This window comes from Theropithecus gelada, chromosome 19, assembly GCF_003255815.1.
Source record: "Theropithecus gelada isolate Dixy chromosome 19, Tgel_1.0, whole genome shotgun sequence".
Classification (NCBI taxonomy): domain Eukaryota; kingdom Metazoa; phylum Chordata; class Mammalia; order Primates; family Cercopithecidae; genus Theropithecus; species Theropithecus gelada.
The window spans coordinates 19159489-19184986 of record NC_037687.1 but is presented as its reverse complement, the minus strand read 5'-3'; the positions used below and the strand labels follow the sequence as shown (position 1 = coordinate 19184986).

At 60.6% G+C, this 25498-nt stretch overlaps 2 protein-coding genes across 4 annotated transcripts; both read right to left on the bottom strand.

Annotated features, from left to right (window-relative positions):
* Positions 1 to 5869: 5869 nt before the first annotated feature.
* CILP2 (cartilage intermediate layer protein 2) lies at positions 5870 to 14563 on the bottom strand. 2 transcript variants are annotated; one of them, XM_025369150.1, is made up of 8 exons: positions 14405 to 14563; positions 13052 to 13150; positions 12357 to 12647; positions 11626 to 11781; positions 10229 to 10504; positions 9585 to 9693; positions 9146 to 9303; positions 5870 to 8870 (listed from the first exon to the last, which is right to left on the bottom strand). In XM_025369150.1, the coding sequence occupies exons 1-8, from the start codon at positions 14466 to 14468 to the stop codon at positions 6535 to 6537; spliced, it is 3489 nt and encodes a 1162-aa protein (XP_025224935.1). In that variant the 5' UTR covers positions 14469 to 14563; the 3' UTR covers positions 5870 to 6534. The 2 variants fall into 2 exon arrangements, with proteins under 2 accessions (XP_025224935.1, XP_025224937.1); XM_025369152.1 differs by having other exon boundaries at positions 12357 to 12629.
* Positions 14564 to 15542: 979 nt separating this feature from the next.
* Positions 15543 to 25326, bottom strand: YJEFN3 (YjeF N-terminal domain containing 3). Of its 2 annotated transcripts, XM_025366823.1 has the most exons (7): positions 25196 to 25326; positions 24671 to 24822; positions 21185 to 21293; positions 18751 to 18861; positions 18427 to 18540; positions 18198 to 18348; positions 15543 to 15808 (listed from the first exon to the last, which is right to left on the bottom strand). In XM_025366823.1, exons 2-7 carry the CDS (start codon positions 24763 to 24765, stop codon positions 15603 to 15605), a joined length of 786 nt encoding a protein of 261 aa, XP_025222608.1. In that variant the 5' UTR covers positions 24766 to 24822; positions 25196 to 25326; the 3' UTR covers positions 15543 to 15602. The 2 variants fall into 2 exon arrangements, with proteins under 2 accessions (XP_025222608.1, XP_025222609.1); XM_025366824.1 differs by lacking the exon at positions 24671 to 24822 and having other exon boundaries at positions 25196 to 25320.
* Positions 25327 to 25498: the final 172 nt, after the last annotated feature.

The following is a 25498-nucleotide window of genomic DNA, read 5'->3' as shown; positions in this document are numbered from 1 at the left end:
AGCCCTGCCTGCGGCGCAGGGCAGACGGACAGATGGATAACCCTGAGACATGGCTACAAGGTGAGGAACACATTTTGGGGTGAGATACTCGGGTCCATCTGGGACATGCTGAATCCTAGGGGACTGAGGGGACATCTGGAGATCCAGAAGGAGGTGGGACCCCGGGGGAAAGGAGGGAGCGCCCAGGCTGCACTGACCTCCCCTCTGTGTGGCCAAGGAAGCCAGAACTTCCCATAAAAAATCAGCCTAGTTACAGGCTTCCGGCTGCCTGGCATGACAGCTGGAAGGGAGTGAGCCCTACGTCTTCAGGGGTGTGCAAGTCGACAAGGGGTCTTCAGCAGTGGCTGGCCAGGCACTGGGCCAGGGGGCCACGCCAAGAGGCCTGATTCTCCAAGGACTCAGCAGGAGGTAAGTCACAGCCTGACCAGAGGGCACTGAGGATGGCACCGCCCAGCTGCTGGATTCCCCAGTCAGACAACATGTTCCAAAGCGTTAGAGAACGGACATTCCTCGGCTCTGGGCGCCCAGCAGGCCACTCCTGCCTGGTGAAACGTAAGCTGGGCCTGGCCCCGTGGGCTGCGTGTTTTTCCAGTGGCTTCTTCAGCCACGGCCTGACCACAACCCAGATTCCGTTGGGTCGGCCATTTCCAAGTGTTTGTGTTCAGCTGGGCCAGATGGCAGGCGGGGCTGAGGCCGGGGACCCAGGCCTCCCAGAAGGCCTGGCGAAGCACCCCCAGGCGCTCACTCCAGCATTCCTCTGCCTAGAAGCCCCCGCCCCATGAAAGCCACTCAGCAGCCAGATAACAAAGGACAGGGGATGATCTTGCTGAAAACTCCCAGGGGGATCTTGTAGTCCCGGAAGGAGGGGCCTTCCGGCCTGGCCAGGACTCCAGGTGCAAAGATGCAACTTTTGCCAAGGCAGACTTCTTTGAGCTGCACTATCCTGGCCTGCAAACTTTCGAGTCAGTTTGGGACCAGGTCAGCAGCCACAGTTGCACGTCAGTGACCAGGGCTGTGTGTGAACAGCTCTGCTTCCCTGTGGGCCCTGAGCAAGTGTCCCTCTCTCAGCCTCAGTTTTCTCAGCTGTAAAATGGGGATCATAATATAATTTGCCCTATGGGTTTTTGACAGGATCCAACCCAACACATGACAGGTGCTTCACAAAGCTGAGGTATCTTCTATCCCTCCTGGCTGAGTCAGTGCTGCCTCCCCCATCTGACTGGAAGCTCCCTGAGGGCAGAGGCTGGGTCCTTAAAAGGAGGTAGTGAATTGGGGTTTGTCTGTCTCCCTCCTCTGCTCAACATCCTCACAGGCAAAAGGTAAACTCCAAAACCACCATTCAAGACTTTTGGACATCTGAGCTTGGTTTGGTAAACTCCTATTCACCCTTCAAAGCCCAAGTCAAAATGCCCTCTCCTCCAGAAAGCCTTCCCCGGGCCCTCCTCTGGATTTTCCCAGCCCGGCCTTTGGGCTGGGCCAAACTTGACCCTGCAGGCTGGGGTATCTGTGACCAGTGCTGCCTCCCCATTCTGACTGGGTCTCTGTGGGGGTCAGTCCTGGGGCTGAGTTTGTGTCTGATGATGCACATCTGTATCCACAGGTCTGCATGTAGCCATCACATAGGTGCATGTGTGTGCCCACTGTGTGTGCATGGGTCCCTGTGCCGGGCCCCAGGATGGGCAGCCAGGGCCACCTCCCACCAGACAGTGCTGTCTTTATGAGGCCACAGTCAGGCTGGGATACTCTGGCTCGGCTGGGAGCTTATGCTTCCACCAACCCTCAGCCGGGAGGAACTGGGGTGGGAGCAGCCGGCCTCAGGCTCCATCGTGCTGGCCCCATGCCCTGAACACCACAGTTAAAGCTGCAGCTCCATCTGGGGCAAGGGGGGAGGCTGGGGCCCGGGGAAGGACTGAGTCCCGAGTGGGAGCCCCCGCCCCCGCCTCAGCGGCCCCGCCAGGCAGCCGTCAAGGACATACCTGAGGTTTGGCAGCCCCTGGCCTAGCCAGCCCCCTGGGCTGAGTCAGCAGGAAGGGATTCAGGACTTCCCTGGAGAAGTGGCTGGGACCTTGAGGCCTCCCGCCAAGTCCCCAGCCCCAGGGCCGAGCGACTCCCCAGGGCCCCGAGAGAGTGGGAGGTGCTGCCTGCGCTCGGCATGGCTTCGTGTGCCCGGTGGGGCTGAACTGTGGAGGGTCGTGGGGGGTTGAGATTGGCCCTGACTCGGGCCAGCCGGGAGTCTGGGGGTCAGGTGTGTCCCGATGTGTGGGGTGATGATGGGTGGGTCAAGGGGGCGCTGGGCACAGGTGCGCACAGGTATGCACAGGTGCAGCTGCAGGCACCGCTACCTGACCCTGAAGGGTGGGCCTTTCTCTGTGTTGAGGGTGCATCTGTCTGCCCGTGTGGCGGTGATGAGGGGGGACAGTGTCCAGCGTGTCCCATGGGTGTGGTGTGTCTGGCCTCGTGCTCTTTTCGAGTGCACTGCCTATGTTGCTGTCCTGAGGGTGACAGTGTCACCAATCAGGTGACAAGAAGATGGCTAGGAAGTATGAGAAGGAGGGAGTCATGCCCCTGACTACAGGGGACAGGGATGGGGCGTGATGAGGGCAGTGTGACCTCGAGACTGATGACAGGCGTGTCTGGTTCTGTGTGACACTCGCCCTGCCTCGGGTAGTGTTTGTTTCCAAACATCAGGGTCTGCTGATTCCCTGACGGCTGGGGACTCCTCCCTCCTGCCTGCCCTGACCCCCTCCACCCTAGGCCCAGGGGTCTAGCCTCAGCTACTGCCCTGAGGCATCGGGACATGGCATTCGCCTGGTCTGCTCTCACCCTGTGGCATCCTGCCTTCGTTTCCACCATTAAAGCACAAGCGCTTCCCCCACCTGACCAAAGCCAGGTCTCCCCGCCAGGCTGGCTCCAGTCTTTGGGGTCTAAGGCTGGGTCAGACCCAACTCCGAGGGCTGATGAGAGAGACAGACGGGGCCGGGGAAGTGGTGGGTTGCCACGCCAGGTCCACGAGGCCCCAGTGGAGGAGCCAGGGATGTTCGGCCAGGATGGGAGGCAGCTGGGGGAGAGAGGGCGCTGGGCTGCAGGGTTTGGACCCTGGAGGGGCCCCCAAGTGGGAGGGAGCAGATCCCAGTTCCATGAAAGAAGCATGTTTTAAGAAGCTGAGTCCTGCACCAGCTCCAGGGGAGTCTTTGTCACGAGATATTGTGTAACCCTCTCCTGCTTCAGCACCTCCCATAGCTCCCTATTGCTCACCAGAGAACTCAGGCTCCTTGCTCAGCATTCGAGCCCCTCCTCACCTTCCCTTTGTGTCTCCCTTCTACTGCTGCCCTCCGTGGGTCTCCCTCCTCCAGCCTTCACATTCACCTTTCCAGCACCCTGGAATGCCCTTCTTGCCTTGGCCACCCAGCAAACTCCTACACATCCTTCAAGACCCAGTGCTTATGTCCCCTTTTCCAGGCAACATTGCCCTTCCTCCAGCCCACAGTGTCCCCATTTGCTGTGTGACCCTGAGCAGATTCCTTCAGCTGTGGAATAGGGGTATCATCCTCTCTAAAAGCGTATTTTGGGGATCCCAAGGCAACAGATTTACACTAAATGCCCTTAAAGTGAATTAGGCTTTGCAGGGGCTGGCTAGGAGGGCTTACATTCAGTCAGTGCTCAGTATGTGTTCATTTTTATCTCCCTCCTCTTGGATTCTGTGGTTTTAAGACTCTTGTTTTAAACATTTTACTGTTCCAAGATTTTTTCCCCATCATGGTGCTAGGAATTTTAAGAACCCCTGGTTCTAAAATTATAAAAGTCTAAAATGTCGTGGGCGGGACCAAGGGCCTCTTTGTGGCCTGAGCTGACCCAGGTTGGCTGAAGCTGGGGGTCTCTTTGGGGGGGTCCCCTGCCCCCCACTTCCCCCAGACTGAGGGGGTGTGATCTGGCAACCCCAGTTCGGTTGAGGGGGGCGGACAATGGATTTACCAGGAGGCGAACCGTAGCCCAGGTTCCAGGAGGGAGGGGTGGGATTCCTGGCTCGAGGGCTGCAGCTGGGGGAGACAGGCAGCGTCAAGAGGCACATGGCTGTTGACTCAGGGCGATGGCTTCCTTCTCTTGGAGCCTCAGTTTCCTCATCTGGAAATTGTGGCCAAACGCTGCCCTCTTGCAGAGTTATCAGCAGGGATGGGAAAGAGCTGGACTGTAGCCCCCATGCCCTGCCCAGTTTTTGCTTCAGCCATGTCCTCCTCCTGAAATGCCCCTCCTGGCCCAGCCATGGCGGCTGGGGAGGGGACTTCAGGAGGATGCCCACCCTAGGGAAGGGGACAGGTCTGGGCCAGCTGCCTGCCCCACACTTGGCTGGCCACCCTAGCCTGGCAGCGTCAGAGGCCTCAACACTTTCTCAATGAAAGGTATTTGGCTGTGGAGCCTGACACCTCATCACCCTCTGCCTGGAAGCTGCAGCCAGCTTTGCCCGTGGCAAATGGGAGCACCCCCATTCCTGCCCCTCCCCGGGACCCCACCAGGCAGCCCTGAGCAGGGCTCTGCGGCAGGCAGGTTGGGAACCTAGTTTGCCTTGGGCGGGGGGCCTGCACCTCTGAGCCTGTCAGCTGGGGGTGTAGAGACAGTAAATTCTGGATAAATGTATGTACTTCCAACCCCTGCCAGCTCCCTCAGGGACCTCAAAGCATCTCCCCTCTCTTGCCTATCACAGCCTATCGAGGGTGAGGCTGGGGTGCCGATGTCTGGGGCTGCCCAAACCCAAACTCCAGCAGAGCCCTGGGGTCCACCTTCAGAGACCGGGGTGATGCCTCGCATTTTGAGCTTCTCCCCGTGCCTCCAGGCCCCCAAGTCCACCCTAGGGCAAAGGGAATGTTTCCCTGAGTGAAAGGGTGAGAGCTGCGGAGGTTCGGATTTGCCAAGACCTCAGCCGAAGGGGGGATGTGGCCAGTGGACAAGAGCCAGGGACCCCTCTGGGTGGAGCACTGGCCCCAGGGCATATTGGGGTCTGCACAGGTGAGCCTATCTCCTCCTAGAGAGAGAGGCTGTCTCAGGGCCCCTGAGGTTGCCAGCGCAGCAGAGCTCACACCTCTAAATGCTAGACAGCTGCACGATGGGATCAGGGGATTTGGGGAGGGGGGGGCCAGTGGATGGGTGGGAGATTGAAGAGGAAGTGGGCGGTTGCCCCCTAAGCTAAGGGATGCGCCACATACCCACTCCCTGGGGGGTGTCAGCCAGGGACAAGTCTCCCATCTCAGATGCCCCGGAGGCCACTCCAGTCTTGCCACATTGATGCCTTCGTCCCCAGGCCCTGGGGACTCACACACCTAGAGCTACAGGGGGCTCAAAGGTGCTGGGATTCATGCCAGACTTCAGTTTTTCTATCTGGACAGTGGGGGTGTGGTCAGAACAGCACCGGCCCCGTGGAGCTCCAGGAGGACACACGTGCACACAGACCGCCAGCCAGCTGTGATTCTGCCGCCTCCGGAACCAGGGTCCTGGCAAGGTCAGAAAGCCCTGGCCTCAGGCAGCCCCATCGCCACATGACCGATGTGTGGCCGGGGTTCAGGTGGGTGGGGCCCAGGGCGGGGCTGCTGTGGACTCGACTGAGGAGGTCCAGGGCGGCCTCGATCGCTGTTGCCTGCCCCAGAGACTCCCCTGCCAGGGCCCTTCCCTGCCCGCTGTAGCTCTGGGGCACATGGCCAGGCACAGCCAAGGAGGCCAGGCCAGAGCAGTGGCTGCTACTGTGTTCAGCGGTCACGGCCGCCTGGGCTTCTTGCCCCTGGTACCTGCGTGTGCCTCCGCGTGTTTCTGCCTGCAAAGGTATATCTGGGCCGGGCAGCCCCAGCCTCCATCCTTCCTCCCTGGAGCCTGACACCATGAGTTGGAAATAAAGCATTTTTAATTGAGCCCCCGGAGGGCGGGAATATCCACCCCAACGCCCCAGGCAGGTCTCTAAGCACCAAACATGTGAGAATTGTTCCCCTCAGCCCCAGAGCCTACCCCACATGGGAACCCCAAGAAGCTCCTTCCTCCTTTTCACTGGGCCTAGCCTGGACCCCGCACCCCCACTCACACCCGCAACCAGCTCCCCACGCTTTGTTTCAATAAATAACCCCAAAAACAAAACTCGGGGCAGGGGACCTGGTCTAGCGCTGAGCTCCAAATAGGCAGAGGGGACTTTGTGCCGAACGTCAGAACTCCCAAAGGTAGAAGATTGAAATCAGGGTCAAAATACACACGAAAAGTCAGAGACGGCTTCTGAGCTGGGGGAGCCGGTCCCTTCAGGCTAGAGTTGAACGTTGTCCCCGGGGTGCTGGCCCGAGAGTCACAGCAAACTCCATTCCATACCACACAGCAACAATCGCCTCCTTGGTGTTTCTACCATCAGATGCTCCGGGTTCTTGTCTGACTCTGAGTTCTGGACAGGGGAGGAGAAAGGAGGCCCAGACACCTGGGGAGGGGGCTGTCTGGAGAAGAAAGAGGGGCAAAACTTCCTGGGTCAGAGGAGTCTGGAGGGAGGCAGGAAAGCAAGACCCCAGGCCCAGGTCACTGCCGGACCCTGCCCCGGCGGGTGCGGAGGGGACCTGAGGCCCGGGCCCGTGCCTGCGCCACCTCGCTCATCTCCCTGCGGATGTCACCAAGTGCTGTCGCCGGGGACTCCAGCAGCCTCTGGAAGAGGCTGGGTCGTCCAGCCGGTGGCTCCCGGCACTGGAAGGTGACGGCTGTGCCAGCGTCAGCCTTCATCTCTCTGGAGAAGCCGTCAGAGGAACCATCAAAGCAGCGGCCAATGGCGATCTCCTTGGCCAGCCGTGGGCTCTGGTCAGTGACCGTGTAGACGCCATAGTTGTGGCCCAGAGGGTCTAGGGGGGCCAGCATGGAGAAGGCAGCTGGGTCCTCTGCGGGCACCGGCGGGGGGTGCCGGGCCAGGTAATCCCGAAGGAGCCCATTGACCGCCACGCGCCGGCAGCTGCCCTGGGGCATAATGGTCACCAGCGTCCTGTCCACCTGCCGCTGGTCGAACAGCATCCCACTGCACTTGAACTCCACGCAGGCTGCCGAGGTGCCCGGTCGCTCGGGGTCTCGCACGCTCCGGGCATCCCGAAGCCCATAGAGCTGGCCCCGGGTGCGTGGGTGGCTGCCCCCCGAGTTGTGGGAGCGGACCATGTACTCCTGGGGACCCTGGATCTTCACCTTGAGGAAGCAGGCCCGGAACTCCTGCGGGTTGGGCCACCAGGCCAGGAGATCGCCAGTCCAGGAGGCAGGCGTGCCCTCTCGGAAGGGCACCACGTTGTACTCATACTTGTCCGCCTCCACCCTGGCGAAGCGGAAGTGGCTGGCGGTCACCGGGGCCCCCTGGCATTCCCGCAGGCTGCGCCACGGGTACACAGGCCCATTGGCCTCGGTGGGGTCACCTGGCCTGGGCTTGGCAAGGTTGATTCGGAAGCCGTTGCGCTTGAAGGCGGGATCGTCGTGGTCCGTCCGACGGTACCCCAGCCTGTCCAGGTAGGGCTGGGTGACGCCCACGGTGGCCGGGAGTGGGCGGGGCAGGGAGGGGGCTGGCTCCAGCTCCTCGCCGCCCAGGGTGGCGGTGACCAGGGCGGTGTAGGCGTCTGGCCGGTCGGCGTCGCAGAAGGCGGGGAGGCAGGCACCATTGGGGCCGGTGACCGCGCTGTCGAAGCGGCCCCAGGCGCGGGGGTTGGCGGAGAAGCCAGGGGCGGGCTCCAGGTTGACCAGCGTGACCACCACTCCCTCCACCTGCTCGCTGGGGTTGAACTTGTCGTTGGCGTAGGCGCGCACCTTCACGAAGCAGCGGCGGCGCTCAGGCACGTCCAGGTTGAACAGGCGCCTCTCCCGGATCTCCACGTTGCCGACCAGGAAGATGCGCTCCTCGCGGCGCACCCGGGTACCCGAGGACCCCTCGCGCCGGAAGCCGCTCTCCTCCTCCCACAAGCCGGTCTCGGGGTTCAGCGACCACAGCTTGAGGGCCTCTACGTGGCCCGGCATGTGGATCTGGCTGGCAGCCACCCGCACGGCCACCGGCCCCACCTGCAGCTGCTCCGCGGAGCCCGGCGCACGGAGGTCCACGGAGAACATGCCGTAGGTGCGCAGCGGAGCCAGCTCGCCGTCGCTGTCCATGAAGCGCAGGTCACTGGGGGCGGATGCCGCCGAGGTGAGGTCTCGGGGGTCCACAAACGTCACCCTAGCCTCCACAGGCCCTGAGTAGGGTTTGCCGTCGGCTCTGTGGAAGGCTCCAGAAGGCAGGACCAGCTCGCCCAGGGGCGCCTCATCTTCCAGCTCGCCCAGGGGGATCGTGTTGCTCTGGCTGGCATCTAAAATGACCGGTGCTTTCTTCCGCATGGCCTTGACCTCGTGGTATACGCCGGCACCTCGAGGGTCAAAAGGCAAGACCCGGACAGCGTCCATGAACTCACCGCTGGGGTCCACAAAAGTCACCACCAGCCGCTGGGTAGAGGGCGGCACCTCAATGGTAAAGTCTCCCTGGTAGGCGGTGAAACCGATGGGCTCCTGGCCCAGCAGAATCCTGGCGAAGCGCAGCGGCTCCCCGGAGTCGGCAGCCACAACACGGCCCCGGACCAGCCCCCGAGGGGGCAGACACTTCTGGCAGCCACACTCTGCCACCACCTTCACCGGGAGGACATAGCCAGGGCAGTGGATCTCCCTTCTCTCCAGACGGCGCACAGAGCAGCAGCGGGAGCTGGTGTCCCCGCAGCGGGGGCCGGAGCCTGCCAGGCTGGGGCAGTGGGTGTCTGGGCAGAGGCCCACATCCAGGTAGGCAGGGCCACTGCCTGGCTGACCACAGTCCTCAGGGAGCTTGATCAGGTACTCTTGGGGCCGGGGGTCGCAGGCTGGCTGGCCTGGGGCTGGGGACCAAGAAAACATACAGGTCAGGGCAGGGAGGAGGACTTCATGGAGGCCAAGGCTGGGGGCTCTGTCTGTGGTCAAGGACTCAACCTAAGGGATATGGGTCTGCCCAGGGTAAAGACGGAAGGCTGGCGCTCAGAGTGGTATGGGGGCTCAGTGGAGGCCTACGATTGGATCGGTCTGAAGTGGGGACTCCATTTGGGGTTGAGCTTAGCTATAGTCCGGGCTCTGTTTGGGTGAAGGCTTGCTCAGGGATGTGGCCAAGGACACTCACCAAGTACAGTGAGCCAGGCAGTGCCCGAGCGCACAGCACCCGCCTCGTTCCATGCCTTGCAGTGGTAGATGCCAGCCTGGTCTGGATGCAGCCCCTGGAGCTCCAGGTGGGCCCCGTACCTGTGCGCTCGCCTGTCCAGCAGGGTCCCATTGTGGAACCTGGGTGGCAGGTGAGTGACACCATAGGGCTTAGTGGGAGAGGCTGTGTCGGCCCCCAGTCTGCAGGCGCGGCTGGGGATCTGCAGAGAGGCTTTGCCAAAGTCAGCCTCCTCCCCAGCGAGACTGGCCCCATTCAACCTCCTTGGTAGTCCCTCTCCCAACCAATTCATTCCCTGTTAACGCTTTCCCCACTCTCCAGATGGGAAACCACATAACATCATGAAATTGAATCCAACTCCAAAGCCAGAGAAGATGCCCCTGAGCCCAGGGGGAGTGCTCACCAGGAGTATTTCTTGGGCATTGGGGTCCCGGAGGCCTTGCAACAGAAGGTCACATTCTGGCCAGCCTCTCGCACTCGGGACTCAGGGTGTTTCACCAGGTATGGCTTCTCTGGGGTCAAAGGTGGCAAAGATCAGAGCTTCTCCCACCGACCCTTCCCAGGCACAAGGTCCCCATCCTCTCCTTTCTCCCAGAAATGCCCAGACTCACTCTGCGCCTTCACCAATGACTGTGTCACATCTTATTTCTTCCTCCCTTGACTTTGAGTGCTAGAACTTCCTCCCCAGATCCTCAGCCCCTTCATGCCCCATGTTGTAAGGGTGCTTACCTAACTTTTTTTTTTTTTTTTTTTTTTTTTTGAGACGGAGTGTGGCTCTGTCGCCTGGGCTGGAGTGCAGTGGCCGGATCTCAGCTCACTGCAAGCTCCGCCTCCCGGGTTTACGCCATTCTCCTGCCTCAGCCTCCCGAGTAGCTGGGACTACAGGCGCCCGCCACCTCGCCCGGCTAGTTTTTTGTATTTTTTAGTAGAGACGGGGTTTCACCGTGTTAGCCAGGATGGTCTCGATCTTCTGACCTCGTGATCCGCCCGTCTCGGCCTCCCAAAGTGCTAGGATTACAGGCTTGAGCCACCGCGCCCGGCGCTTACCTAACTTATCAAGGATGATGGTAACCACAGAGATGGATCCGTTAGCCTGGGCCTGGGCCTCCCCTGCAGAGAAGCCATCCATCTGGGCCCTGATATTGGCATGACTGTCAGCACAGACACCAAGCACCCGGAAGGTTCCGTGAGCATCACTGGTGGCCACGGTGCCAGGCTGGTCTCGCAGGGAGATCCTGGCTCCTGGCAGTGGTTGCCCAGATCGGGTGACCACCGAGCCCAGGAGGATGTGGTCCGGGCACTCACAGGTGTCAAGGCCGCACCCTGGGGGGATATGGAGAGGCAGCAGGGCAGAGAAGCCTCCACAATCCCTCCTGAGGAGGGCTTTCCACTCAGTCACTCAACAAATATGTCTGGGGCCCTCCTATAAGGTGCCTCTCAGAGGCCTCAGCATGGCCCTGCTTGGAGCAGTCCCTGGTGTGAGGGGGTGATGGGCTGAGTGGTCAGGGGTGGGCCAGGGGGTAGGAACTGGGACCCAGAGAGGTAGGGAAGAGGTCCTATAGGAGGGGACAGGAGAGGTGAGTCTCAAAATATGGCACAGACCTTTCCAGCAGAAGAGAAAATGTCTGGACAGGGGCTGGGGGCCCAGCAAGGGGCTGGATCTTGGGCTGAGAACAACTGCCCCCCTTCCCAATCCTGCGGTTTCTCCATAAAACGGAAAATTCCACTGGAAACTTCAGGGCACAGGCGCCGGGAGGGCAGAGCCAGGCGCGATGGGGTGGGGACCCCAACGCCCCATTGGCCACCATGTGCCCCCACCCTGTGACGGGCTCCCCGGAGCAGCCTCCAGGCCGTGTTTGTGGAGCCCAGGCGCTAGCGGAATTTCCAGTCTCCTCCTGGCTTGCCCGGTGTCTGGCCCTGTGAGGGCCTAGGCATCATGTCTGCCAGGCTGTGAGCGGGTGTCTGTGTGGGCGTGGGGAACCAGGAGGGGCTGCAAATGCCACGCACGTGTGCACCCTGAGTGCATGAACTGATTTCTGTTCCCCCACGGAGACATCCGTACAGTCTGGAATGCACACAGGGGAAGCACCCCCTATCTGCCCATGTCTGCCTGCACAAGAGCCCCCTGGCATCCACCTGTCCAGATGTGCATAGTTACCAGTGCTCCTTGGGCCCAGGAAGGAAGGAAGGGCGGGTCTCCACCTGGCTCCAGAGTTTGGGTCCACTAGGCTCCGCCCCTGCACCAGGCCCCGCCCTTCACAGCCCCGTCCCATGAGGCCCCGCCCCCAACTAGCTCCTCCCCTCTAGGCATCGATCATGAGAGGCACTGCCTCTCTACATCCAGGTCCCGCCTCTAACTCCACCCTCTCCCCCAGGCTCAGCCCCTAACCTCCCCTCCCTCCCCTTTGTACGGGGCCCCTGCCTCCAGACCCCGCCCCTCCTACCTGGACATCGAGGCCGCACGCACCTCTGCGCCTCCAGAGGACGCCCGGGACACGCATCCCCAGCGGGGCTTGGGCAGTGGCGGCGGCGCAGGCGACGGCTTGGCCCACAGCTCCCCGAGCAGGGACCCCACGGGCCCCACGCGCCCCACGAGGCCTCTGCGGAAGGCAGGGACAGAGATCAGGCGGCCGCCCTCCCCAGGAACCGCGCCTCCGGGTAACCTGGGACTAAAGGACCCTTCTTCCCCATGGCAGATCTGCCATCGCCCCCACCCATGCTCCCCTAAGCGCGCCTGTCGAAAACATAGTTTAGGTGCCGACCCACCTCCCCACCCCGGCATAAGGTCCCGGGGGTCAGTCCTGCTCTTCTCCCTGCATCCTGCACACATTTGGGCTCAGGGCACGCCACAGAACTAAGCTCTTACAGATGCGCAAACGAGGGCAGCGGGAGGGAGATGCGTTCCAGGGGGCTGGACATGGGTCCTGACCCGCTGGGCCTCCTGACGGTGCACCTGAGCCCCGCGCTGTTCCCAGCACCTCTCTTCAAAAGCCCCGCCCTCCCTGGCTCCGCCCCCTCACGTGGCTCTACACCCAAGGGTCCCCCGGCTCTTCCTAGCCACGCCCATACCCCCACGGTCCTGCCCCTCCCAGCCCCACCCACCCACAACGCTTCCCGGTGGTTGGCAGCCCCGCCCATTCCAAGCCCCGCCCCCATCATCCAGCCCCGCCCTCACCTAGTGGGCAGCGGAAGCGCACGTGGTAGTTAGAGCAGCGGCGGCCACGCGGTTGCTCGCGGTTGAGGCACCAGAAGCCCCGCGTGGGGTTCAAGTGCACGCGCTCGCCGACGGTGGACGGCAGGGCCCAGTCCGTGGTGCGTGCTTCCAGCGCCAGCGGCCGCGGGCACACGCGCGCTGGCCCGTAGTAGAAGCGGATGGCGGCCAGGCTCTCGAAGTCACCGTCGCCTCCGGGGTGGTCCACGTTGAACCAGGACGTCCACTCGCTGGCCTCTGCGGGCACCGCACGCGCTGGGACCGGGGCGGCGGCCTGTAGGCCCCCATGCGTGCGTGCAAAGGCCTTACCTGCTGTCTCAGCCCCCTCCCCCGGTGGGCACGGGCTAGTCGAGCGCGCCCACGACCCGAGCCAGCTGCCTGAAACAGGTGCAGGGCAGACTGGGTTCCCCGCGCCCCCAGTTCTGCCGCCCAGGGCCTGACCTGGTCCATCCCGGAGCGCTGAGCTCTTGCCTCTGTCTGACCGGCCTCTCACTTAGATCTTGAACTTGGGGCATCACCTCCAGGGGCTGTCATGTCCAGGGACCAGGACGGCACCGGTCCCTTCGCCCAGTGTGTGCCCTCTCCTCACACGACCCCAGTAGCCCAAGCCCCCCAACAAGCCCGCAGCAGAGACGGGGCTCTGAGGCAAGCTAACTCACCTTCCCAGTCCTCCAGGGCTGGTGAGGGCTGGCCGGGGTACACGGACCGTCTTTCCAGGCCCAATGCAGTCGCCGTGGGCTCCTCGGTGGGGGTGGTGTCTGTGGGTGAGGAGTGGGGAGAAGGAAGCATGCTGCTACTGATGGGGACCGCTGGGAGCCTCCTTTTGGGCAAGGTGCAGCCATGATCATCCCCTTTTTTTTTCTTTTTTCTTTTCTTTTTTTTTTTTTTTTTTTTTTTTTTGAGACAGAATCTCCCTCTCTCAACCAGGCTGGAGTGCAGTGGCACGATCTCGGCTCACTGCAGCCTCTGCCTCCTGGGTTCAAGTGATTCTCATGCCTCAGCCTCCTGAGTAGCTGGGATTACAGGCACTCGCCACCACGCCCTGCTAATTTTTATATTTTTAGTAGAGATGGGGTTTCACCATGTTGGCCGGGTTGGTCTTGAACTCCTGACCTCAGGTAATCCGCCTGCCTCGGCCTCCCAAAGTGCTGCGATTACAGGCGTGAGCCACCGCACCCGGCCCATGATCCCCATTTTAACAGGAGGGAAAACTGAGCCTCTGAAAGGCCAGAACCCCCGAGGGCTGCCACACACTCTCTACCATGCTGCCCACGACCACCACCAGGCTCCCAAAGCCAAGTACCTCTCTCTGACCTAGCCCCAACCCCCCGGCTGGGGAAGTCCAAGTACCATCCAGTTCCCCTAGGCCGAAGTCTCCCTCCCACTGTGTTCAGCTGCCCCGAGTTCAGCCGGCTGTGCCTCTGCCCTCAGGCTGGGCTCCCCCTCATCAAGATAGACTGCTGGAAGTCCCTCCCTTAGTCTATCTTCCATCCCTGTACTAGAGTCCAAGCTGCTGGTCAGAAGTCCTTGGAATCTAGACTGGCTTCTCCAAGATAGGAGCTATCTAAGATACTCCCGGCAGAGTGATGAGGTCAGACAAGCCCCTTCCTTCTGGGCGCCTCAGTCTCCTCACTTGAGAAGTCGGCCCGCCCCCCGCCCCACTGAGTGTTCCAGGGATGGGCATTTCTTTCTCCAGCGGTTGGAGTGAGTGGGTGTGTGGGAGTTAGGTAGGAGGGGCCAGTTCCGACCCCTTCGGTCCAGGGTGGGAGAGTCCAGACCCCGGGAGGAACTCTAGGTTCTTATCCACACTCCCGGCTTAGCCAAGGAAGAGAATGGATGAGGCCCGCTCGGCGCCCCAGGTGATCGCGGGGATCCGACTGGTGAAGGGGACCCAGTCCCCGGGGAAGCGCGTGGGTCCCTGGATTCTCTCCCCGAGTGCGGCTTCACGCAAGGCCGGCTGCCAGGCCTTCGGGAGCTTCAGGGGCTGGGCGCGGGGGCTGGAGGCGCCTCACCTCGGGCCCCCGCCAGGTGCGCGGCGACGACACAGAGACAGAGTAGTGGCAGCAGCGACGCCATGGCCCGAGCAGAGCGTCCGAGGGAGGGTCCGGGCTCCGCGGTGTGCTCGGGTCCAACTCCGGCGGGTCTGGCGGCCGCTGGGACTGAGGATGGGGGCGGGAGGCGACCGCAGATCCCGCCCAGGCCACGCCCTATTCAGGCCACGCCCCCTGGCCCTGGGTGACCAGCGCTCGAGCAACCCCTCTGGGTCGCCCCCGTCGGTGCGTCCGGCTGTGCCTCCGCCCTCAGGCTGGCCTGGGTTCCCCCTGGCCCGCTGGAACTCCCTCCCCGAGCCCACTCCGTCCTCCAAGCTGCATCCTAAGCTGCCTGAGGGAAGTGCCACTTGGAATCCAGCCTCAAGCTGCTCGGACACGCTTTAGGTGGCTGGAAGTCCTCCCTCGCGTCTGACTTCGATCCTATAGGATTTAGGCCACCCCAGGCATTCTGGGAGTCCCACCCTGAATCTACCCTCCATTCTTCTGGCTCGAGTTTTCCTCGTTTTCTTTTTTTTTTTTTTTTTTTTGAGACGGAGTCTCGCTCTGTCACCCAGGCTGGACTGCAGTGGCCGGATCTCAGCTCACTGCAAGCTCCGCCTCCCGGGTTCACGCCATTCTCCGGCCTCAGCCTCCCGAGTAGCTGGGACTACAGGCGCCCGCCACCTCGCCCGGCTAGTTTTTTGTATTTCTTAATAGAGACGGGGTTTCACCATGTTAGCCAGGATGGTCTCGATCTCCTGACCTCGTGATCCGCCCGTCTCGGCCTCCCAAAGTGCTGGGATTACAGGCTTGAGCCACCGCGCCCGGCCCTCCTCGTTTTCTTTTAATTTGTAGAGTCAGGGTCTCGCTATGTTGCCCAGGCTGGTCTCAAACTCCTGTCCTTAAGCGATCCTCCAGCCTCAGCCTCCCAAAGTGCTGGGATTACAGACCACCGCCCCCAGCCCTAGCTCAAGTTTTCTAGGAGGCCAGCGGGAAGTCCCACTCCACCGCCCTTCTCCATGCTCCCCGCCTTGGATCACCCAGGGATCGCGTGAAGTCCCTCTTCGAGTGTGCCCACCCCCCGCGGCGGGCCGGTGCACAAAGGAGGCGGAGGCGAGGCGGTGGTGGTGGGAGGGCTGTTTATTGGCGCGGGTCCCAGCGGTGTGGGCGCGGGTGGCGGTCACAGTGCCGCGACGCAGTCGGTGCCTGTGTATCCTGGCAGGCGCAGGGCGAACTTGCGGCGCACGTCGTCGGGCACGAACCTGCCGGCCACGAAGTGGTGGCGCCCAGAGAAGCGGCCGGCGCAGCGCTTGGGCGCGGCGAGAGACACCAGCACGTCAGGCCGCAGCCCGTCCTCCGCATCGCTGCCGGTCTCTGCGTCCCAGCCTGAAGGAGGAGGGTCCGAGGGGATTGGGAACTGGGAGGGTGGCCCGCCCTCAGCCTAGAGTCCATCCTGGCCCTGCCTCTCCTCCTCTCCCCTCCAACACTGAGCCTCTGCTCTCAGACCAGAGTCCTGCTGCCCCACCCCTCCACCTCCCCTCCCCCATCAGACCCAGCCTCTTCTCTCTGACACGTAGGTGAGACTTGTCTCCCCCTAGAACTCTGCCTCCGCCCTCAGACAAGTCTCTCCCAGTCTTTGGAGGTGTTTCCCTCCAAATCAGACCAGAGCTTCTGCACTCAGACTTTTCTGCTTCTGCTCCCATCCTACCATTCAATCGCCCTCCTCCATCTGACCCAGCCTCTGTCTTCAGACACCATTTCCACCTGCTGCCCTTTCCCATGAGAACCATGCCTCTGCCTTCTGCCCTGGTACCTGTCCCCACAACTCTCTCGGCATCAACTTGCAGCCTCTCCACTTTACAGCCTCTTTCCTCCCAGACCTCCCACCCAGACCTCCCAGCCAGACCTCCCAGCCTCTCCCCGTGACTAGATATCCATCCTCTACTCAGACCACAAACTGGCCTCCAGCCTCAGGCAAGCCTCTGACGTCGGACTTGTCTCCTTGCCCCAAGTTCTTGCCTCTAACAGGACATGTCCTCCTCCCCACCTGACTTGAGCTCACTTGATTAGAAACTCCTCCATCTGACCGAAGGTCCCTACCCTCACTCCCAGATTGGTACCCTCACCAGCAGATTAGACATTACCTTTATTTGTTTATTAATTTATTTATTTTTTTGAGACAGAGTCTCACTCTGTCGCCCAGGCTGGAGTGCAGTGGCCGGATCTCAGCTCACGGCAAGCTCCGCCTCCCAGGTTCACGCCATTCTCCTGCCTCAGCCTCCCGAGTAGCTGGGATTATGGACGCCTGCCACCTCGCCCGCTAGTTTTTTGTATTTTTTAGTAGAGACGGGGTTTCACCGTGTTAGCCAGGATGGTCTCGATTTCCTGACCTCGTGATCCACCCATCTCGGCCTCCCAAAGTGCTGGGATTACAGGCTTGAGCCACCGCGCCCGGCTTTCTTTCTTTCTTTTTTTTTTTTTTTTGAGAGGGAGTCTCACTCTATTGTCCAGGCTGGAGTACAGTGGCATGATCTCAGCTCACTGCAACCCCCGCCTCCCGGGTTCAAGCAATTCTCCCATCTCAGCCTCCCAAGTAGCTGGGACTACAGGCGCATGCCCCCACACCTGGGTAATTTTTGTATTTTTAGTAGAGATGGAGTTTCACCATATTGGCCTGGCTGGTCTCGAACTCCTGGACTTATGATCTGCCCACCTCGGCCTCCCACAGTGTTAGGATTACAGGAGTGAGCCACCACGCCCAGCCTGTTTGTTTTTAAGATACAGTCTCACTCTGTTGCTCAGGCTGGAGTGCAGTGGCACGATCTCAGCTCACTGCAACCTCTGCCTCCCGGGTTCAAGCGATTCTCCTGCCTCAGCCTCCCAAGTAGCTAGGACGACAGGCGTGCACCACTACACCCAGCAAATGTTTATATTTTGTAGAGACTGGGTTTCGCCATGTTGGCCAGGCTGGTCTGGATCTCCTGACCTCAGGTGACCTGCCCACCTCAACCTCCCAAAGTGCTAGGATTACAGGCCTGAGCCCTGTGCCTAGCCTCCATCACCTCTTGAATGAGCCTCCACTTTCAGCCTAGGAGCCTTGCCTTCTCTCCTATCTCTGACTTGATTCTGGGGCCACTCACCAGAAGCCACTGGATTCTCCCTCAGACTTTAATCCTTCTCTGACCATAGCCACCACCCTCAGACTAGAGATTCCTAACCATCCCCTCTGACCTGACAGAGCCACCCTCTCTGTCCTAGGCTGAGCCTGCAGCCTCCCCGCTCAGATCAGACAGCACACCTCCTCCCTTGGTGCCCCTGCTCTGCGGCACCCTGCTGGGATGTCCCTGGGATCCCGAGAGCCAGGGGACATCCCCCGGAGTCCAGCCACCCCCACGGAGGGTCCGGCTGGCCAGCGGCTGTTTGTTCCGTCTGCCTGTCGCCTAATGGTTCCAACAGGCGTGGGGCGGCGGCCAGGGCGGGCGCGGCCTTTGCCGAGTGAGCTCACGTCTGCCCAGGAGACTGGGCCAGGGGTGGGCAGAGGGCATGTGGGCTGGGCACTGGGGTGGGGGAAGGAGGAGACCTGGGGTCACCTGGGGTGGCAGCCTCGATCTTCCCCACCTGAGGGATGGGTGTGACCCTTAGCCTCAGCCAAGTGTGGGTCCATCCAAGCTGGGGAGACTGAGGTTCAGACAGGCAGGGTCGGCCAGGAGCTGGGGCACGGGGGACTCCACCCAAGCCCTCCAGGCCCCATTGTGCCCCCCTCTGCCCGGCATGCCTGAGGGGATGTCCAGGCTCACGAGGGGGATAGACAGCAGCTTGAGCGTGGCCAGCGCGCGAGTGCAGGGGCCCCCGACCTCGCCCGGCTCCACGCCGGGGCCCAGCACGGCGTCCACCACCAGCCCGTAGGCTTCGTTAATGAGCTGCACCTGGGGATGGCAGGCAGGGTCAGGGCGGCTCGGGGCCACGGCACACCATGTCCCCCGCACTTGCCTCCCAGCGCTGACCTCAGTGGGCAGGTAGCTCAGGAAGGGGATGTCCATCTTCTCACACTGGGTGGTCAGGTCCCGATGCAGCAGGTCCAGCGAGCGCATGGGGTAGAAGATGGTGGGTTCGTACTCCTGGGGGTGGAGGAAGAGGGAGTCAGGGCTGCAGGCCCTCCCAGGCTTCCCTGACCTGGTCACCAGTACCAGACCCTACCTGGGACAAGCACTGGGCATACTCTACAACCTGGCCCTGCGTCGATGTCCCGCTGGGACGCTATCAAAAGAAGGCAGTGATTTCTGCAGGGGCAGGGACTCTGGGAGGTCGAAGGGGTCCTTGCTACTTACAAACACCCGCAGGTGACGGGCACAGACCAGCCCCACTGCCCCGTTCTGTTCCGGGCCACACACGACCAGCACCGTCCTCTGCTTCCGGGAGAGAGCGGGCAACGGGAACGCCTGGTGGAGGGGGGGCACAGCAAAGGCACAGGCACAGTCCAGATTCCTCCTTGCCTGGAGAGGAAACTGAGGCCCAGAGTAGAGGAAGGGATGGGGCTTGGGCCTGGAGGCAGTGGGATAGGATAGGAGGTAAGGTGTTCTGGATGAGGGGCTGGGCCTCTTGGGGCCTCAGTTTCCCCATCGGAGATGCAGACGCCCGGTTGGTCTCAGGCTCTGCCAGGTCGGTGCAGGAAAAACGTGCGTCCGGCCACTACCCGTCACCAGGAGTGCGGTTTGTTTATTCTCCGCCTGAGCTGCAGACATTCTTCCACCTTTCTCACCGCGGGCCTGCCCCCGCCCATGTTTCCAGACCTCAGCCCCTCCCGGAGGCCCCAGAATAGGGGAGCCCAACCTTACCCATGATGCCCTGGGGCCTGTCTCTCTCTGGCTGTTTCTGTGTCTCTGTGTATCTCTCAGACTCTCCGTGTCTCTGTCTCCCTATATGTCTCTGGCTCTCTTCATGTCTCTCTCCCCACCTGTCTGGCTGTTTCTGTATCTCTCAGACTCTCTGTGTCTCTGTCTGTCTCTGTCTGTCTCCATCTGTCTCTAGCCATCTCTGTCTGCATCTCTCAGACTCTGTGTCTCTCTGTATGTCTCTGACTCTCTGTCTCTGTCTCTCTCCATTTGTCTCTGGCTGTCTCTGTATCTCTCTGTATCTGTCTCTCTCTGTCTCTGTATCTCTGTCTCTCTCCATCTGTCTCTGGCCATCTCTGTGTCTCTCTGTATCTCTCAGACTCTGTCTCTGTTTGGCTGTCTTTCTCTCTGTATCTCTCACCAACAAGTCTCCCTGTCTCTGTGTCTCTGTCTCCATCTCTGGGGCTCCATGTCTCTGGTTGTCTCTGTGGCATGTATGCATCTCTAACACAGGCATTTCGGCCCCAGCCCTGCTCTGACTCTGTGTGGCCCCAGCCCCTTCTCCTCTCCCAGCCTCAGTTTGGCCTTTATCAAATGCGATGACAGTGCCACCGGCTGACAGGCACACTGGGTGTCTCCTGAGCCCAGCTGTACTTTAAGCTCCAACACAGACGGCAGATTATTCCCCATTCAAGTCTCCTCCCCAAGGGCTTAGCACAGTCCTGACCTGCCATGAACATGCCTGTGACTCCAGTCACGCCAGGCCCACAGCCCAAGACCCAAGACGGACTGAGGGGCTCCTGGACAGACAAGAGGCTTTCAGTGCAAAAACCCGGTGGCTGGCCACTGAGCGCCAGGGGAGCGGTGACTACCTGGGTTTCTTTCTGGGGTTTTGATTTTCCTTCTTTGGGCGCCTCACCTGGGATCTATTTCATTTGGAAATACAAACATTTAAGTCTACATGAAGAAAAACCCTGAGTTTTTAAAAAGTATACCGTGGCAATAAGAAGAAAAAGAGGAAGAGGAGGGAGGAGGGGGAGAATGGGGAGGAGGAGGAGGAGGGGTAGGAGGTAGGGAAAGTGGGAAGGAGGAAGCAGAACAGGAGGGGGAGGAGGAGGGAGAGGAAGGAGAAAGGAGAGGAGAAAGGGGTGGAAGGGGAGGAGGAGGGAGAGAGAAAGGAGGAGGAGGAGGAGGGCGAGAGGCGGCGGCAGGAGGAGGAGGAAGGAGGAGAAAGGCGAGGGGGATGAGGATGGTGGCGGGGAAGAGGAGGCAGTCAGGCTAGAGCCTTCTGTGTGGGTTCGTTTTCTGAGGCATTCGCGTTTAGGGACTGACTCATCAGTACCATTTATTATCCTGTCGCAGAGGAGGAAACTGAGGCCCAGCACGGCTGGCTGCACGGTGAAGCACTCCATAGTATGATTATTGCTATCACCCTTGTGTCATCCTCCTGGCCCCTTGAGGTGTGAGGGTTTACTCCAGAGCCAGACACACCCAGGTTGCAGCTCTGCTTCCATCCCCCTGTGACCCAGGGCAGGCCCCTCGCCACCTGAGCTTCAGTTTCCCCACCTGCAGAACGGGGTTGTTTAGGGGTGTTCAGATTGCAGGAGCAGATGTCCCTGGTGCCCAAGACCCAGGAGGTGGCAGAAGCAGGCGGGCCACATGTGCAGGAGGGGTCTGCACTTCCAGGGTCGCGGCACTGTCCCTGCAATAACCTCTGCTCTGGCTTTCTCTGATACCAGGGGTCTCAGATCCCCGTCTGGCCTGTACCAGCCATGAGCCTCTCTGGGCCTCAGTTTACCCATCAGACTGGAGTAGGCCCAAGCAAAAAGGGGGTTCTTGAGGGCTGGACCACTCTGGTCGCTGGAGTCATGCAGCTCAGGAGAGTTGGCCGTCTGGTTGGGGTCAGGGTTGGGGGTCAGGGGTCAGGTACCTTGGTCACAGCCACAGCACTAGCATGACCGCACAGCTCCACGAGCTGCTGCCGCCCAAAGCGATAATCCTCCAGCAGCTCCCGCTCCAGGGCGGCTGCCTCCGCGGTGCTGGGGACAGAGTGGGATGGGACACTCAGAGACACACACAGAGCCTCAGATGGAGCCAGAAATGTTCCGCCAAGCTTCTAAACCCGGTCCCAAAGCCACCCTCCCAACCTGTACCCCCGAGTAGCGTCTGCAGCCTTGAGCTGGGGATGCCCTCAGTTTCACCGTACGACACGCGGGTTGAATCGAGGCCTGGCGGGCTGCGGTGTGGGAGCCAAAGCCCTAGGCGCGGGCGCCCTCTGGTGGCAGAAGATGCGCTGGCCGCGCGCGTTGGTTCTACTGCTCCAAACCGTGGGACAACGGAACCGGATCTAGACGTCCCCAGCTCCCAAGGCGGAAGGAACCAAGGGGAATGGAACATGAAGGACTTCGATGGGGGCGATGGGCTGATTTCAGGCAGTGGGAGCCACTGAACAAGCTTCAGGACGCTGGAAGGGGCGGACAGGACGGGGGGCATCTGGCGTCCATGGGTTTTTAAGGCTGCAGAGTTTGATGGCACAATCAGCGGGGTGGCCTTGGGGCCTGGGGCTATGAGGCCCTTTGGTGACCGATTTTCAGGGGCAGTGACATAATCAGATTATCTGTGGTCAGGCCGGGTGCGGTGCCTCACATCTGTAATCCCAGCACTACAGGAGGATGAGGCAGGTGGATCACTTGAGGTCAGGAATTCCAGCCCAAGGTGGTGAAACCCTGTCTCTACTAAAAATACAAAAATTAGCCGGGCGTGGTGGCGGGCGCCTGTAGTCCCAGCTACTCGGGAGGCTGAGGCAGGAGAATCGCTTGAACCTGGGAGGCAGAGGTTGCAGTGAGCCGAGATCATGCCACTGCACTCCAGCCTGGGCAATGGAGGGAGACTCTGTCTCAAACAAAACAAAACAAAACAAACAAAACGGGCTGGGCCAGGCATGGCTCACGCCTGTAATCCCAGCACTTTGGGAGGCCAAGGCAGGCAGATCAGGAGGTCAGGAGATCAAGACCATCCTGGCTAACACGGTGAAACCCCATCTCTACTAAAAATACAAAAAATGAGCCAGGTATGGTGGTGGGAGCCTGTTAGCACCAGCTACTCAGGAGGCTGAGGCAGGATAATCGCTTGAACCCGGGAGGCGGAGGTTGCAGTGAGCCGAGATCGTGCCACTGCACTCCAGCCCAGGCGACTGAGTGAGACTGTCTCCAAAAAAAAAAAAAAGGTTATTTGTTGCCAGAGAAATGGGGCCACTTAGCTTGAGGCGAAGCTCTGTCATCCACTTCACTGAGTGATTGGGGTCCATCTCCACCTCTCGGAGCAAAACTGAATATTAGGGTGACCTACATAATTGGTGGGGCTAGGCAGGGCGTGGTGATGGACACCTGTAATCCCAGTGACCCAGGAGGCTGAGGCAGGAGGATCACTTGAATCTGGGAGGTGGAGGCTGCAGTGAGCTATGATCACGCCACTGCGCTCTACCCTGGGCGACAGAACAAGACCTTGTCTCTAAAATAATAATAAAAAACACAAACATAAACAATAAAAAGAGCCAGGCCTAGAAAAGTTGGAAAAACAACTAATGATTCAGAGAAGCCGAGTGGCTTGCCCAGGGTCATGCAGGAAGCAAGTCAGGAAACTGGGTCTTTCCCCCTTGGTGTCTCCAGAGCCACAGGACATGAACAAAGACGTACAGCCAGACCTACAGACGGTGGAGGTTTGGGGGGATGAATCCTGAGGTTCTTCAATTCTTTGAATGGGAGATGACTGCCCTCTGGCCAATTTTGCAGCATGATAAGGCCGGGTAGGTAGATTGCAGGAGAAAGGACTGCTATGGGATGGGAGTCAGCGAGGGCTTCCTGGAGGAGGCGGCCTGGCACGTCGTGGGAGGTAATGCAGGGGCAAGAACAGCAAAAGCCAAGGCCCTCGGGTGGGAAGGAGCCTAGTATGTTCAAGGGGCAGAAGGGAGGCTGAAGCAGAGTGATCAAGGGCACAGGGCAGGCAGGGCCTCAAATGCCAGACTGAGGAACATGGTAAGGAGGACACTTCGGGGGTCCACACATATGGGGAGATGGAGGCTCGGGGCAGAAAAATCACACCCAGTGTGAACCCAGGACACCCCAGTAACTAGAGCCAAATTCAAACCTCAGCCTGTCTGCAGCTGACACAGGATGAAGTTGAAGGACGGGGTGGGGAAAAGGAGCTCATGGTGAAGTCAGACAAAGAGTCTCCCCGGGAAGGCCAGCACAGCTCCCAGGAAAGCACATAGGAGAAGGTGCGTTTGCATTCAGGGTGAGGAATCTGGCAGGCTGGGAACATGGCTCATTCCTCCACCTCCATCTTGTGACAGCTCTGACTGCTGCCCCCGCAGGAGGGTGTGGGGAGGAAGTGGAGAGCGGGATGGCGATGCATTTCTCTTCTTCTGTCCCAAAGCTTTGGCTTCTGGAAGCCACTTGGAACATTCTCTTCCTGCCTAACTGGTCATTAAAATGATAATGGGGGCTCTGTGGGCAGAGGGTCGTCCAGGTTAGGAACCTGGGGGTGGGGCGCAGCAGCAGCTGCGGGGTGGCGGGGGAAGCTGCGTGGGAATTGGAGCCTGGTGGAGGAGGGTGGCAGGCAGGACAGGTCCATTCTGCTGTTGTGGGATTCTGGGGGTGTTCAGAGGTGCCTTTTGCTCCCCCCAATCTCAGCCCCCAGATGAGAGAAGCTTCAAGGCCCCAAGGATTTCCCTGTCAGACCCAGGAAGCCTGAGGTGGCCTGGGTCCAAAGGGAACTGGGCCTGACACTCCCCAAATGCTTCCAGGAGGGGGCTCTCTGGGAGGTGAAACCTCAGGCCAGGGTGCCCATGCCACACTCACCCTGCCTCAGTCCTACCTGCTTCTCTCCTCCTCACACCTCTGCCCACCAGACCACCACAGGGCCACACACAGCAGTCTCCTGCCTCCAAAACTCAACACGAGCCTAGGGTGCTTTGAAAACTTGAACACCAGATTGCATCACAGGATCCCAAACCTGCTGATGGCTCCCGAGGGCTCTGGGAACATTCAAGCTCCAAACTCCTCACCATGCCTAAGAGGCCCTTCTGTGTCTCCAGCCTTGTCAGCCGGTTCTCCACTAGGTTCTCGCTCCTACCCACCCCTGAGAGCCCCATCACTCCCCTCACTTAGCATTTGAGGCCCCCCACACCAGTTGAAGTCCCGGCTCCAGCTCCTAGAACACTATTCCCTAGACTGAGTCTGGACACTGGCTGAGGGGACATGTGCCCTGCTAGGTGGGCAGTGGGCAGGAGCTGCTGGACGCATCTGGTTCACAGTGAGGTCCACAGCCTTGCCTGGGGTCCCATGTCACAAAGGCTGAGGAGGATGAGGTGGGAGTCACAGCTACGGCACTAGTTTCAGATCCCAAACTCACCAACCTCTGGCAAACAGCCAGTGTGTTCCAAATCTGCTCTAGCCATGACTGCCTTCCCCAGGCCTCAGTTTCCTCCTCTGGACAAGGGAGTGGTAGCATTTGAGCTCAGCTCAGCTCTTCCCATGTCGGGAAGTTGGGGCTGCAGCTCCAAGGTCCCTGGGAGAGATGGAGAGTGGGGTTGGGTCACGGTTGGGGTTCTGTGCGGGAGTGACCAGCGCTGTTGATGAATCATTCAAGAGGGGCGGGGTTGCCCCCGGAGGCAGTTTCCCCAGCAACGCAGTTGAGTGTCTCCAGCAAGATACCAGGCGGGTCTCGGATTCCCGGGATTCCCAGGCTCCTCTTTGCCATATCCCTGCCTGCGATTCTCCACGGTGGTCATGCCTCTGCCGCTGAACCTCCATCCCGGCTGTGCCCGTCTCCAGTCCCCGGACCCCATTCTGTCCCAGCTATGCCCTGCCTCCGGTCCTACTGGCTGCTCCTGGCCCCATGAGAGCCAAGCCCGTCTCCAGAGTCCCTCTCCCCCGCTGACCTGAGGAAACGCCGCTCCTCGGGCGCCTCCGACGGGTCTGGGCCGGCTGCGCTGCTCATGGCCGAGGTCAGCCGGGGCACCGGGCGCTGCCGCCACCACCACCGCCTTTTAAGCACACCCCCGGTGGGGGGGAAAGGGTGCCCGCTATTCTCCTCCCTCCCGCCCACCCTGCGTGCCCGCCACTCAGGAGGCGCCTCGAAGGCGCTGCGCGTCACCATTGGTCGGTGGACTCAGACGGACTTAACCCTTTCGTGCCAGGAGCGGAACTGCCAGGATCCCATAGCAGTCACCTGGCCAATCTTG

Excerpts from the sequence above, each read along its gene's own strand:
- CILP2 (XM_025369150.1), bottom strand. The coding sequence starts at position 14,468 with ATGGCGTCGCTGCTGCCACTACTCTGTCTCTGTGTCGTCGCCGCGCAC. Across the intron at positions 9,304-9,584 it reads ATGCCCAAGAAATACTCCTG|GTTCCACAATGGGACCCTGC; the intron begins GTGAGCACTCCC and ends CCTGCCACCCAG. Across the intron at positions 8,871-9,145 it reads TGCCTGGCTCACTGTACTTG|CCCCAGGCCAGCCAGCCTGC; the intron begins GTGAGTGTCCTT and ends CTTGGTCCCCAG.
- YJEFN3 (XM_025366823.1), bottom strand. The coding sequence starts at position 24,765 with ATGCTACCACTCCCTTGTCCAGAGGAGGAAACTGAGGCCTGGGGAAGG. Across the intron at positions 21,294-24,670 it reads ACACTGGCTGTTTGCCAGAG|CACCGCGGAGGCAGCCGCCC; the intron begins GTTGGTGAGTTT and ends CTCTGTCCCCAG. Across the intron at positions 15,809-18,197 it reads GAGCCTGGACATCCCCTCAG|GCTGGGACGCAGAGACCGGC; the intron begins GCATGCCGGGCA and ends CTCCTCCTTCAG.